This window comes from Quercus suber, unplaced genomic scaffold (assembly GCF_002906115.3).
Source record: "Quercus suber isolate HL8 unplaced genomic scaffold, Cork oak 2.0 scaffold_636, whole genome shotgun sequence".
NCBI lineage: Eukaryota > Viridiplantae > Streptophyta > Magnoliopsida > Fagales > Fagaceae > Quercus > Quercus suber.
In genome coordinates this window covers 97,358-110,199 of record NW_027070078.1, presented here as the reverse complement: position 1 = coordinate 110,199, position 12,842 = coordinate 97,358, and the positions used below count along the sequence as shown (strand labels likewise).

The 12,842-nt window shown below is 36.2% G+C and overlaps 1 protein-coding gene and 1 pseudogene across 1 annotated transcript; one reads left to right on the top strand and one right to left on the bottom strand.

Moving 5' to 3' along the window:
- Window positions 1-4,791: 4,791 nt before the first annotated feature.
- On the bottom strand, window positions 4,792-6,480 carry LOC136064151 (probable inactive leucine-rich repeat receptor-like protein kinase At3g03770; annotated as a pseudogene).
- Window positions 6,481-6,580: 100 nt separating this feature from the next.
- LOC112036031 (probable inactive leucine-rich repeat receptor-like protein kinase At3g03770) lies at window positions 6,581-10,430 on the top strand (the record flags this gene model as incomplete). The annotated part of the gene is given in 6 exon segments (XM_065765539.1): window positions 6,581-6,711; window positions 7,725-7,965; window positions 8,159-8,364; window positions 8,461-8,510; window positions 9,505-9,616; window positions 9,804-10,430. Coding segments are annotated over 6 exon segments (971 nt in total), but the record flags the coding sequence as incomplete, so codon positions are not given.
- Between the last annotated feature and the right edge of the window lie 2,412 nt (window positions 10,431-12,842).

Here is a 12,842-nt window from a genome sequence, read left to right as displayed (position 1 = left end):
TTTTGAAAATGTTATGAGATTTTATTGTGCTTATACAAAAATTCTTTGTTAACAATTAGGAGTATTACCATTGCGCACCCTTAGCGCGATAGTCACTCTCCAAGTATACGTGTTAATTGAGTGTGGAGGTTAGGGTCGAGATTTAAGTTTTCAAGAGGGAGCTTCACACACATATAGCACGATAGTAACTCTACAAGTATAAGTGTTAATTGAGTGTGGGGGTTAGGGCCAGGATTTAAGTTTTTAAGAGGGAGCTTCACACACATATACACTTAAATTAGGTTGGCGTGATGGTCGCTCTACAAATATAAGTGCTAATTGGGTTTGAGGGTAAGAGCCGGGATTCAAGTTTTTAAAAGAGAACTTCACGCATATATACACTTAGATTATATTAGAATAAAATTTCTATCTTGTATATATATATATATATATTGTAGGGGCGGGCTTTGGTGCTTATGTCCAAAGAATGAATGAATTAAGGCCCAAAGAGCCCAATACAATAAATTTGTATAAAGTAGGCTAAAAAGTTAGGCTTCAACGAAATGGACAACGACCTTAATGGGCTGAAGAGGATAAAAGACCAAGGAAAAATAGTGAATAGACAAATATAATGCACATAAATTCTTCCTTAGCAATGTTCGAAGAGAGTAGCTCTTGAATATATTTCTTCTAGATTTGATTACAGTTGCTATTCTTAATACTATGGTGTTTTCTCTACAGATTCTCTACCCCTTCTCTTTGGAGGGTCTCTCATAATATATATCTCATTTCAGGTGATCTCGACTCTTTATTTGTTGATCGTTCAGTCCACCACTTGAGTGTTTGTCCCATCAAACACTTCTCTAAACCTCTTGTGAGTTGTGACGTTAAGGCAACACTGTTCATGGGTCTTTTTCACATAAATGCAGTCAGGAGGTTTGGTAGGATGCACTGAATGTTGGGGCAGCTACCATCCTTCCAGTCATGTCAGAGCTAACCCCCTCTCTGAAACTTTTTCTCAACAGCAAGACCTCATCTGGCAACGTGCCACTGACGTGACCTTACTGTCCAAGTGTGTGGCCTCCTCGACACAATAATAGGCTTCTCGACCATGGATACGACACGTGACACAAGTACTTTATCTGAATTCTTGTGCCCTATACACACACACACACACACACATAGTTAAGAGTACTTATTATCTTTATCAAGAGACTTATAACTCAACCAGCACCTTTTAATATCTTCAATGAAGATGTTGAGGGATCAAATTTCCCTCTTCATGGTAATTATTAAATTATTGAAAAGTCATACTAACAAGTGCTCTTAAGATATTAGTTAATAATTCATTTTAAGAAAATTTTGACATCACTTTTATGAAAAATTAAAAAAAAAAACTGACAAAATATATATATATATATATATTTTGGCATTGGTTAGCATTTTCTATTATTGAATTATGAAATAAATAAATAATTTGTTGCTTATTTTCATTTTAAGTGTAGCCTGGCACACATGTGGGCTAGCGTGTCATCGATATGTGGCGGTTGTCAGTTGTCATGTACCTGATCTGTTCAATTGCACTTGGGATGTCAATGTGATAATAATTGTGGTATTTTTTGCTGAGAATAATTGTGATAATAATTGTGGTGTTGAATTCAACATAATATAACGACATATGACTTTTTTTTTTTTTTTTTTTTTGGGATAACCGGTCAGAAAGAAATTCTCATTAACTCAGTAAACTGAATACACGTAGAGTAGAAAACTTATATGTCCAAGGCTAGCTACAAAGAGCTGGCCATAGACTAAAGCTACAACACACGTAGCTAAGGAAAAGACACCTGTATGACTTTTTTTTTTTTGAGAATCGACACCTGTATGACTTAAATGGCACTGTAATGCTGCTCTCTTTTTTGAGTATCACACTGTAATAAATGCAACCCAATTTCTCTACAGGGAGGCTATAAATTTTTTATTTATTTTTGGTAAAGAGGAGGCTATAAATTTAATACTATGATTTGGTTGTGGATGAAAATGAGTGTGTTACTATTTGGATTAATATTTTAAAAATTATATAATTAAATTATATGTTTTATATGTGTGTATATATATATATATATATATGTATATGTCTACCGTTATTTCTACTATATGCAATGCAGAAAACAGAGTCAGAGAATATCTTATGGCTTTGGGCCATGAGCATTACAAAGATAAAAGTGAGGAATTAACTTCATGGATGCCCCCTCTAAGAAACTATATAAAACTAAATGTGGATGCTGCTGTGTCTCACAGACTTTCACCTTCTTAGCTGTGGTAGTAAGAAATAAGTGTGGTGAGGTGTTAAAGATATGGACTAAAATTCATGATTTATGCTCTCCTACTTAAGCTGAAGCAGCTGCAATTTTGTGGGCTCTAAACTTGGCTAACGATGAAAATTGGAGCAACATCGTTGTGGAGGGAGATTCAAAAATATGTTTAGATGCCCTGACCAAGGAGAAAGAACCATCTGATTGGTCCATTTCCCCCATCATTTGGGATATTACTGTTTTGAGTGTATTTTTTTTATAATTGTAAGTTTTGCTAGGTTAAGAGATCTCTGAACTCAGCTGCTAATATGTTGTTGCTCTTAAGGCAGCTTTCTTGTGCAATGACTATGATTTGCCTCCCCCTATCTTGAAAGCTTGTAGGCAAGATTAGGGTACCTATTGTAGTTCTTCTTAGTTTAATGAATTGGCTAGTTATCAAATATATATATATATATATATGTATGTATGTATGTATATGTCAATTTTTATGCTAATCAGATGTATTTTATCATTCAATTTATAAACTCAACTTTTATACATTATTTTAAATTACAAAAACTTAAATATAAACAACTAATTGATGATATCGCTATTGATCTTTGATCATCTTTAAATTTTGTAAACATGATGAATATACAAAGATAGTGTAATCTAATGGTGAATTTATCAAAATTCACATCTAATTAATAAATATTAAGTAGTGTAACTTTAAGTAAGTTACATTAATGTAACTTGAACCCAACTCATATATATATATATATATGGAAACACAATAAACAGATAGTGTAACGTATGAAATTTGAAAACTTTATGTTTGGTAACTATTTTTTTCCCATATTTTTTGTTTTCAAAAATAATTTTTTATTTTTGAGATTAAAAAATTTGTTTAGCTATTCAAAATGAATAGAAAATAAAAACTGTTTTCAAAACTTAAATTGTGACGGAAATTGAAAACATGCAAAAGGCTATTTTCAGTTTTTAGTTTTCAAAAGTCAATGAAAACAAGTATTTAATTTAATGAATTTGTTTCATTTAATGAGTTAGCATTAGAATTTAAATCCTAGTAACAACATATTTTAGTATTTTCTATTTTTTTTCAAATTTTTTTTTTTTTTTAATTTCAACTAACTAAACATGTTTTTTATTTCAAAAATACAAGAATTTTTTTTTTCTTTATAATCTCAAAAACAAGTTTTTAAAAATAGAAAACAAAAACTATTACAAAACATATCCTTAGTTTATAACATATCTTTCAAGTCCACTAAACTAACCAATGGTGCGATGTATAAAACTTGAGACCTTATGTTTACAAAACGTCTTTAGACCTTCGGTTTATGACACATCCCCAAGTCCATTTAACCAACTAAAACTTGAAACATCAATATGTCCTTAAAGTCTATCAAACCGACAACCGACGTCCCAAAGTGTTTTTGATACAATGTCGTCGGCTTCTCGTTTGGCAATTTAGGGTCCGTTTGGTTCCCGTAAAATATTTTCCGGAAAATAGGTATTTTCCGGAAATGCTATTTTCCGGAAAAGGAAAATATTTTTAAGTGTTTGGTTGTATTATGAAAATTGTTGTGGAAAATATTTTCATGTGTTTGGTTCAATTAGGAAAATGCTATTTTCCGGCAACAACCACACAACAACAACAACAAAAAATTGATTCCGGCGACAACAATAACACAACAACAACAACAACAAAAAAATTGATTCCGGCAATAACATCAACAGGCAGCAACCACAATAACAACAACAAAAAAAAATTGAATCCGGCAACAACAACAACGCAACAACAGGCAGCAACAACAACAACAACAATATCACCCGGCGACAACAACAGAACAACAACAACACAACGCAGACTCTGGTTCTGGGTTTGGGTCGAACGATGGGTGGGTTTGGGTCAAGCGATGGGTCGCCGGCTCTGGTTCTGGGTTTGGGTCGAGCGATGGGTTTGGGTCGAGCGATGGGTCGTCTGGGTCGAGCGATGGGTCGAGCGATGGGTCGCCTGGGTCGAGCGATGGGTCGAGCGATGGGTTGTGGCGGTGGGTCGCCTGGGTCGAGCGATGGGTCGTGGCGGTGGGTCGCCTGGGTCGAGCGATGGGTCGTGGCGGTGGGTCGCTCCGTTTCTTCCTTCCTCTCTCTCTCTGTTTCTTCCTTCCTCTCTCTCTCTCTCTCTCTCTCTTTTTCCGGAAACACTTTGAAGTGAAAATAGGTAGTGAAATTGATTTCCGTTGGGTAACGGAAAATTTGGAAGTGATTTTCCGGAAAATAGAATTTTCCGGAACACCCAAACACGCGAAAATGGCGAAAATCATTTCCGGAAATGGTTTACTCCCAATTCAAACGCAGCCTTAGCATAATTTAAAATGTCATATCGTTTCTTGAAGTGTCTACTACTGGTCACTCCAACACCTGGCTTCAAGTTCTATAGAGTTCGACAATAACAAAGCCAACTATCACTCTGGAAAAGATCCCAAAAAAAAAAACCACAAAAAGAAATTATTTAAGTTTCCATCAATAAATTTTTAAACTTTCAAGCAGGAATTTCAAATGGTATTAATGTCTTGTAATGGAGTTACTAGTTTAACTGGCTGAATCACCATATGGAAGGCCATCTTTGGTAATTAAATTAAATCTCCTAGTCAAGATTACCTTAGCAAACAGAATAGAGAGTACAGACAATAGAGACTCAAGATTGAATTTGAATATGTAGCAATGAAGGTGCACTTAGAAGTTAGAACACATGTAATAGATGGAGCAGAAGGAAGAGGATTGGGAGGGGGCTTGAACTATAGGCATGAGGAGGGAACAACAACTAAGCCTTAGTCTCAAAATTTTTGGGGTCGGCTATGGTCCGTGGATCTTAAAAGATTAGCTAGGTTTCGCCACATGCATTTTTTTCCATCATTCCGTTCTATCTGAATTAATACTCTCCTCCTGTAGCCAAGTCAGAGGAAAAAGAAAAAGAAAAAGAAAAACTAGAATAGGATCTTACTTGCATCTGAAAGTAGTTTTGCCGTGTTTATTGGTGATACACGCTCTGTTATTGACCCTGTTGATGGTGCTTTAAAAGTAGCCTTACCGTGTACCTTCCTGACAGCCAAGAAAACTACTCCAACAATTGCAATTCCTCCCATAATCCCTCCAGCTGTACTTGATGCAAGAACTGCTTTAGCATAAGGTTTCTTATTCTTTTGTTCATGAGGAACTTTCACTGCAAGTGCTTCAGTGTAACAAAAGTTAGAATGATGCTGATCTTGAGCTTCATTTGACAAACAATTTCTAGCATACAGAACAACCCTGCTTTTGGTATCCCAATGCAAACAAGTTGGTAATTCTCCTGTCAAAAGATTTGAGGTCAAATTGACAAAAACAAGCTCAGAATTGCAAGTCATGTTTTGGAACAGCATCCCTGTGAACTTGTTTCCCGAGATATCAAGGTAAGTAATTGAAGGCAGTGACAATAAGGATGGCAAGAATGGACCAACAAATGCATTTAAAGAAATGTCCAGCTTTTGAAGTTGATAATAGGAGCCTAATTCAGCAGGTATGGAAAATCGAAACCTGTTGTTTCTGAGCACTAGAGAAACCAACTTAGTAGGTAAAGTAGGAAAATGAAGCCCAAAAGAGTTATCTTCCAAATCCAGAACTTGAAGGTTTGTCAAGTTGCTAAGATCAGGCACTTCTCCTGCCAAGTTATTGTTTGAGAGAGCAAGAACTCTTAGAGCCTGCAAAGTTGTCAGAGAAATTGGCAGAGACCCACTAAGCATATTGTTCTTTAGACTCAGTACAGACAGAACTGGAGTGTACTAAGCCAACCAGGTACTCGACCAGTGAACTTGTTATTGTCAAGGATGATTGTTTGGAGGTTCTTCAAAGATGAAAGTTGTACTGGAATATCACCACTGAAGTAATTTGAGCTTACATTCACTATCTCCAGTGAAGATAAATCACCAATACTTCCAGGTAGTGACCCCCATAAGCCCAGAGAAGCCAAAGAGAGCACTTTCAAGTNGGGGGGGGGGGGGTGTGTGTGGGGGATATTATTCTTTGAAAAAACAGCGCTATTTTGACTTCACTGGTTCACATTTGCTGAATAATGTATCAGATTCTACTTACCAAAAAATAAAAATCAACGTATGTATCAGATTCTGTTTTAAACTTTGGGCAGTGTTGCTTGCATCAGTGGACTGAGTCACTTGGAGAAAAGAAGAATTGACTCTGGAATCTTAGCTCCTTGTTTACAAGAAAATGTGTACCTGTTTGAAATCTTTTCTTTGTAGGGTATATATCACTAACAATGAAGCTGGGAGCTAGCCTTCCTGCTTATCGAAGCTACGCTTTGGAGGAGCTTAAGGAGGCTACAGATAACTTTGATGCATCATCTCTCATAGGTGAAGGTTCACATGGTCAGGTACAGATTCCGAACAGTTAAACCAGAAATGAGTTGTAGAAACTTGTGAAAGTATTTCATTATTATTGTATTTATCTCCTAGATTTAAGGTCTATGACCTCAGATATGGCTGAATTGTGGCAAAGGATATATGTAGTTAAACCTTTTTAGTTAGACTTAAGGCATAGTTGAGTTGAGCTAAGCACTTGTTTTTTTTATTTGAATACCCAAGATTTCCTACTGACAAAGCCATTTATACATTTCCTTGAACAAACTCCTGTACATGGCCTTTTTCGAAACCAAAGAAGTTTCTTCCCTAGAACACAACCAAACAATAGGCCTTTCATTACAAGCTTCTTTCTAATTAAATTTGAGAAAAGAACATATTACATAACCTTGGTTACTCATGCATTCTGGGTGAATGTCTTTGTCTAGGTGATGGATTTCGTCTAGTCCCCTGGACTTGCAGAGTATTTGTAAGGATAAACTGTCATGGTGTCTGTATTAATTCTTAATACCTTAGGGTTAAATCAATTCTAATGTGATGTAGACTGTACTGAACCTCTTTTGTGGCAATGATTTCATAAAGAAAGTAACTAAGGAACTGTTTTAACAAACTGCCAACATGCAATCTTTTCTCCTCCTTATGTTTGAACCACCTGTTGAGTATGCTCTTGTACAAACATATGCTTGATGTCCATGATCACATCCATGTCTTGCTTTCGTCCCTGAGCACATTGCAATTGCAAGTGAATGTTTGATATGAATTAAACTACACTTCACCATTTCCAAATAGTTAACATGGTCTCTTGAAATACAGGTACAACCTTATTGCCTTAATTGTCCTAAGTTGGTTCATACAATGCATTTTTTCACTAGTGCAAACATGTTTGCTATACTTTTTATTCTGTATGTATTATTATACTGATATACTAGGTTGATACAGGAGTCCAGACAGTTTGTAGTTGTTACACCACTGTTAGCTTTTATAAATTCAGCTTCCTACTGATTCACAATCCCAATTATAATGTCAGGTATACAAAGGGAAGCTCTCTGATGGAACTTTTATTGCTATAAGATGCTTGAAAATGAGAAAGAGATACAGCCCCCAGACCTATACGCACCACATTGAGATGATTTCAAAACTCAGACACTGCCATTTGGTTAGCTCTCTTGGACATTGCTTTGAGTGCTACCAGGATGATTCAAGCATGAGCAGAATATTTCTTATATTTGAATTTGTTCCAAATGGAACACTAAGAAGCTACATCTCAGGTACATTCAGTATCCATTGCATCTTACTTCCATTTATCTGACAAATAATCATGTTAGGAAGGACAGCCATATTCATCAGTTGTTACATCGACCTAATTCAGACATGCTCAAATCCTTCACAATCGAGTTCTAAATTATGTATTCCACTCTTAAGCCTTCCCTTAGTTGCATATTACAACACTTGGTTTGGCAGGACTTCCTAAACAAAGATTTACTTGGACACAAAGAATAGCAGCTGCAATTGGAGTTGTGAAGGGTATTCAATTTCTACACACAGGGATTGTTCCAGGGGTATATTCAAATAACCTGAAGATAACAGACGTGTTATTGGATAATAACCTTCAAGTCAAGATCAGAAGTTATTATAAACTGCCTCTGTTAGCCGAAAATAGGGGAACGGTATGTGGCAACAAAACTTGCTGGTAATTTCATTTTGCTAGATATTCTTTCCTTGATGCCAATTCTCTTGAGTTCATATGGCCTTAATTTTTTCAGATGGGTGCTGTACTTTCATCCCCTGGATCAAGAGTAAGTTCTCAAGCAAGGTAATAATAAGTTCCCTTCCCATTATTGTAGAAAGTTCACATCTTAGCTCTGATTGAATGTGTGACATGGTCTGTTATCTAAAGTGTTGCTAATGTAGTGCTGTCTTTGCCTTTCTGTAAAAATTGAAAAGAACAAAGCCTTAAATGTCAACTGTTTGGTGTTGAGGCTACGCAAATCCTTCTTCATCACTCACCTTTCTTCTGCTAACATAAATTACTTCTTGTGTCTTCATTCTAAGTCAAATTACTTCTAGCTTATTGGTCATGATTGAAACAGACCATCTTATTTGGAGGTCCTCATTGATAGCAACTCTATTTTTACAGAAATGCATTCAATTTTAATTTGATCATTTTTACACTGCCAGTCTGCTATCCATGTCAGCAACCTTATTTCAGCCATGCTAGTCTTTGGAAGAGTTGTGCCTTGAATATGCAATTCCCTACACCATAAAGTATTGCAAACCCTCCATCTTATGCATTTTTTCTTTTGAATAGATATGATTGCATGGTTGGACAGGCATATAACACTTTGGAAGTGCTTCTCTACTTCATCTATCCAATTATAATCCTAGCAAACCATTCTCAGTTTTTTACATTTTTCATTGAAAGATTGGTCCAAGATAAACAAATGGCAACTCCCTTATTTTATTCACAAATGCAATACCTATGGAAACTACCATCTTTTCTATATTTTATCTTGCTCCTGCATATTCTGGAGCATTTAAACTACACAGCATCTATTTATAATTATATTGAGATTCTAGAGCCAGCATCTCTCTCTCTCTCTCTCTCTCTCTCTCTCTCTCAAAGAGGTTCATTGCACTTGCAATGATAATACTTCATCCCATTAAGAACCTTTTTTTCCCCTACAGCTTGCATGCACTGAACATGAACTATAGATAGCCCCTTTGAGGGGAACTTGAAACAGTATCAATGATTGATGTAAACAAATTGTGCTTGTTCTTAGATAGCTTTGTCATTTCTATGTTCACAGGGTGAAACGTGAGGATGAGAATGATGTCTATGACATAGGAGTTATCTTACTAGAGATCATTTTGGGAAGGTCAATCATGTTCTACAATGAAGTCAGCGTTTTAAAAGATCTTGTGAGTATTTTCTTTTATAATTTCTAATGATTCTTTTACTTCTAAACTATAATATTATGCATGAGTTGCAAAAATTCCCTTCGTTGGACAATGATCTTGTGAGTATTCCAGAATAGACTATTGAACAAATTGTGCTCAAAATGTCATTTATACTAAATCTAGCAACTTGCTTTTTCTTCTTATGCAGTTACAAGTAAGCATAACCACTGATGATATAGCGCGAAGGAGTATCGTTGATCATACAGTTCACAAGGAGTGCTCAGACAAATCATTGAAGACAGTAATGGAGATATGCGTCAGGTGTCTTTCCAGTGAACCAAGTGGTAGACCTACTGTTGAAGATGTTCTTTGGACTTTGCAGTTTGCAGCACAGGTCCAGGATTCATGGAGCGAAGGCACTCCGAACCATGAAGACTAAGCCGTGTCATTATCCTGACAAAGCTTTCAATGCCCTAAGCTTGCATGAGTTAGTGAGCAGTGTATGTCTTGGGGACAAGTCTAGCTAATGCTATACAAAGCATATAAGGAATTAAGGATCATAAGGCAACTTCAAAATGCTTAATTTTCTACTCCATCTTACTTTTGGTGAAGTGCAAAATTAGTTGGTCTCATTTTGAGAGGGGCTGAGAAATATTTGATCTTCCTTTGGGTTTTTTCTCTGCTGGATGCATATTTTCCCAATGAATTTGTCTTAAATATGGTTGGCCAAAGCAAGTGATCTTACCGAAATTTTGTAAATGCAAGTTCGTATGGAGAATCAATCATTGAACAAGGAAAGTAATGTTAATATAAAGAGTATCTTATTATTAGTTCACTGCACTTATTTGCATTTTTTTTTTTAGTATATGGAGATGGATTTAGCTGAACTCCATCCAACAAAATACAAAAAAAAATCTAGTACCGCGAGAGAACTTTATCACATTAGACAATCCAACAGAGTTTGTCACATTAGACAATTGTGGAAAAAGTTCAGATAATTATTGTGGTTCTAGAATTATTCAATAATATAAATAATGACATACATGTTGTGACCAATTAGGCATGGATGATACAGTCGGCAGAACTTATTCAAAGGAAACCGTAGCTTTCCTTGGTATTTATCCATTTGTCCTATGCAGCACTGCCATTGTCCGTTTGTATTGTGTGGTCCTTGCACGAATGGAATACACAATAAAAAACAAACAAAAAATATAGAACAGCATAGTTTCTTGCAGAGAGTCCAATGGGCCCTTTAGCATACACTGAAAAGACATGCCAGGAGAAGGCACTGAATTCTTCCTCTTGCTGATTCATACTGAACATAATATAGGAGATACCTGGAGGGGCTTTTTTGTTTTAATTTACCAGTTTCCACTCAGTCTCACAGGGAGGATGGGCAGGAGTGCAATTTTATCCTTTTGTTATCTTATAGAACAAAGGGGCTGAAAAATAAGGCAGCAACCTAGAGATCAGGATCGAGGTCAAGAGGTTGGGTGGGATTCCTGGTTGGTCTTGGGTTAAAACATTAGCAAGCAAATTTAAGATAAAAGAAAAAATGACAATTATCACAAAGTGGAGCTGCTAGACATGCCAATAGTCATCAACTCTAAAACATCCATTAAGATAATGGACACCTCAATAAATGTAAACTACTATGTCGACTGTGCATCATATGGAGTGATGGCCTTACCTCCTTGGTATCGTCCAAAAATGATTTAGGTCCAATCTCTATAGCAAACCTCATGCATGCTTAATAAGCTATGACCTCTGCCACCCTACCTGAATGATGTTTTGCAGTTCTTTGCTTGAGCAGCAATAAAGCTTCCTTCTCACATCTGAACACCACAGCTGCATACCTTTTCATGGACTGCTTGAGCCTTCATTTTGCTTAACTACTTAAAGAGTGTTGACACTAAATGGTGGCCACTATATGCATTCCCTTAATCTTTAAGAATGAACACTCCAAATTCATCACACACAAAATAATAATAATAATAATTAAAAAAAAGAATGTACACTTCAAGCCAGAAGAGATGCTTAACCTCGACTGCATTCATCCACATCTGTTGATTATAGCTCAGTAACGACAACAAAATGGAGATACACAATATCAACTTGATAGAAGCAGGCAGCAAAAGACACCTTTTTGTAAAAGTGCAGTAGTGTAGACTTGCCTCCAACTAAGTTTAGCATAAGAGAGGAAGAGCTTCCTATCTCTACTAACTTCCACTTGGCAAATTGTTTTTTTCTTACAAGAAGTGGGAGAGAGGGGCTTTGAACTCAGGTCTCCAATGGCGAAGATTGGGAAGTACTACTAAGCTACCCTCTTGGCCCACTCAGCTTGTTAACAACTTGTAGGATGTTTCTTGCACATTTACACAAAAATTACTAAGGTTGCGTTTGGAAACTTGGATTTGAATTTGGATATGGATTTTAAATTAATAGTTTTGAAATGCCTTGATTTCAAATTCATTGATTTTAGGTGTTATTTCAAATCCAATGATTTTAAACCTTTAAATCCTTGGTGGATTTGTTAAATCCAAATCCTTGACCCTTTTTAAACTGTCCAAACAAAATATTTGAATTTTAATCACCCAAATCCAAATCCAAATGCCCAAATCATGCCATCCAGAAGCACCAGAGTTTTTTAGCAAGATCTATCTTCCCAAGGAACTTCAAGAATTTCGTATACAGTACAGCAGCTCTTTCAATTGAGGAGACATTTCATGGTATATCTGTGCTACTATGCAGAATATTTCACAGCTTTAATAGGACAGCAAACGAAGTAATGTTCATAATGCGTCCAACCAAGAGGGCTTTGTAAGATCGAAGTAGCATCAGTTTCAACAAGGACTTCAACAAACCATCCTTCCATGTCTGTAATGGTCACATAGATCCACGACTAAATGAAAATGCACCCTATGAATATTCCTAAGAAGTTACAAGATCAGAGATCCAAGGGTCATCTGATTGATTTTCCTGCCTGAACATGTACCCACCTTTAGGATGTTTTTCCTGCCTTACCAGCGTTTAAAAACAATGTTCAGTAGACTATTCAGCCCGACGCTGCCCACCACCCTTACTTCACAAGCATTGCTAGATCAACAGGCAGAAAACTCCACAAGCCCAATCATGACTTCTTTTCTGACAATTCACTCCAACTATAAGATAGTGAAGTACTATTTTTATACTGGGAATGGGTTCAAGATATCAATCCATTATTTCTGTTTTGCACTCTTAAGTTTTA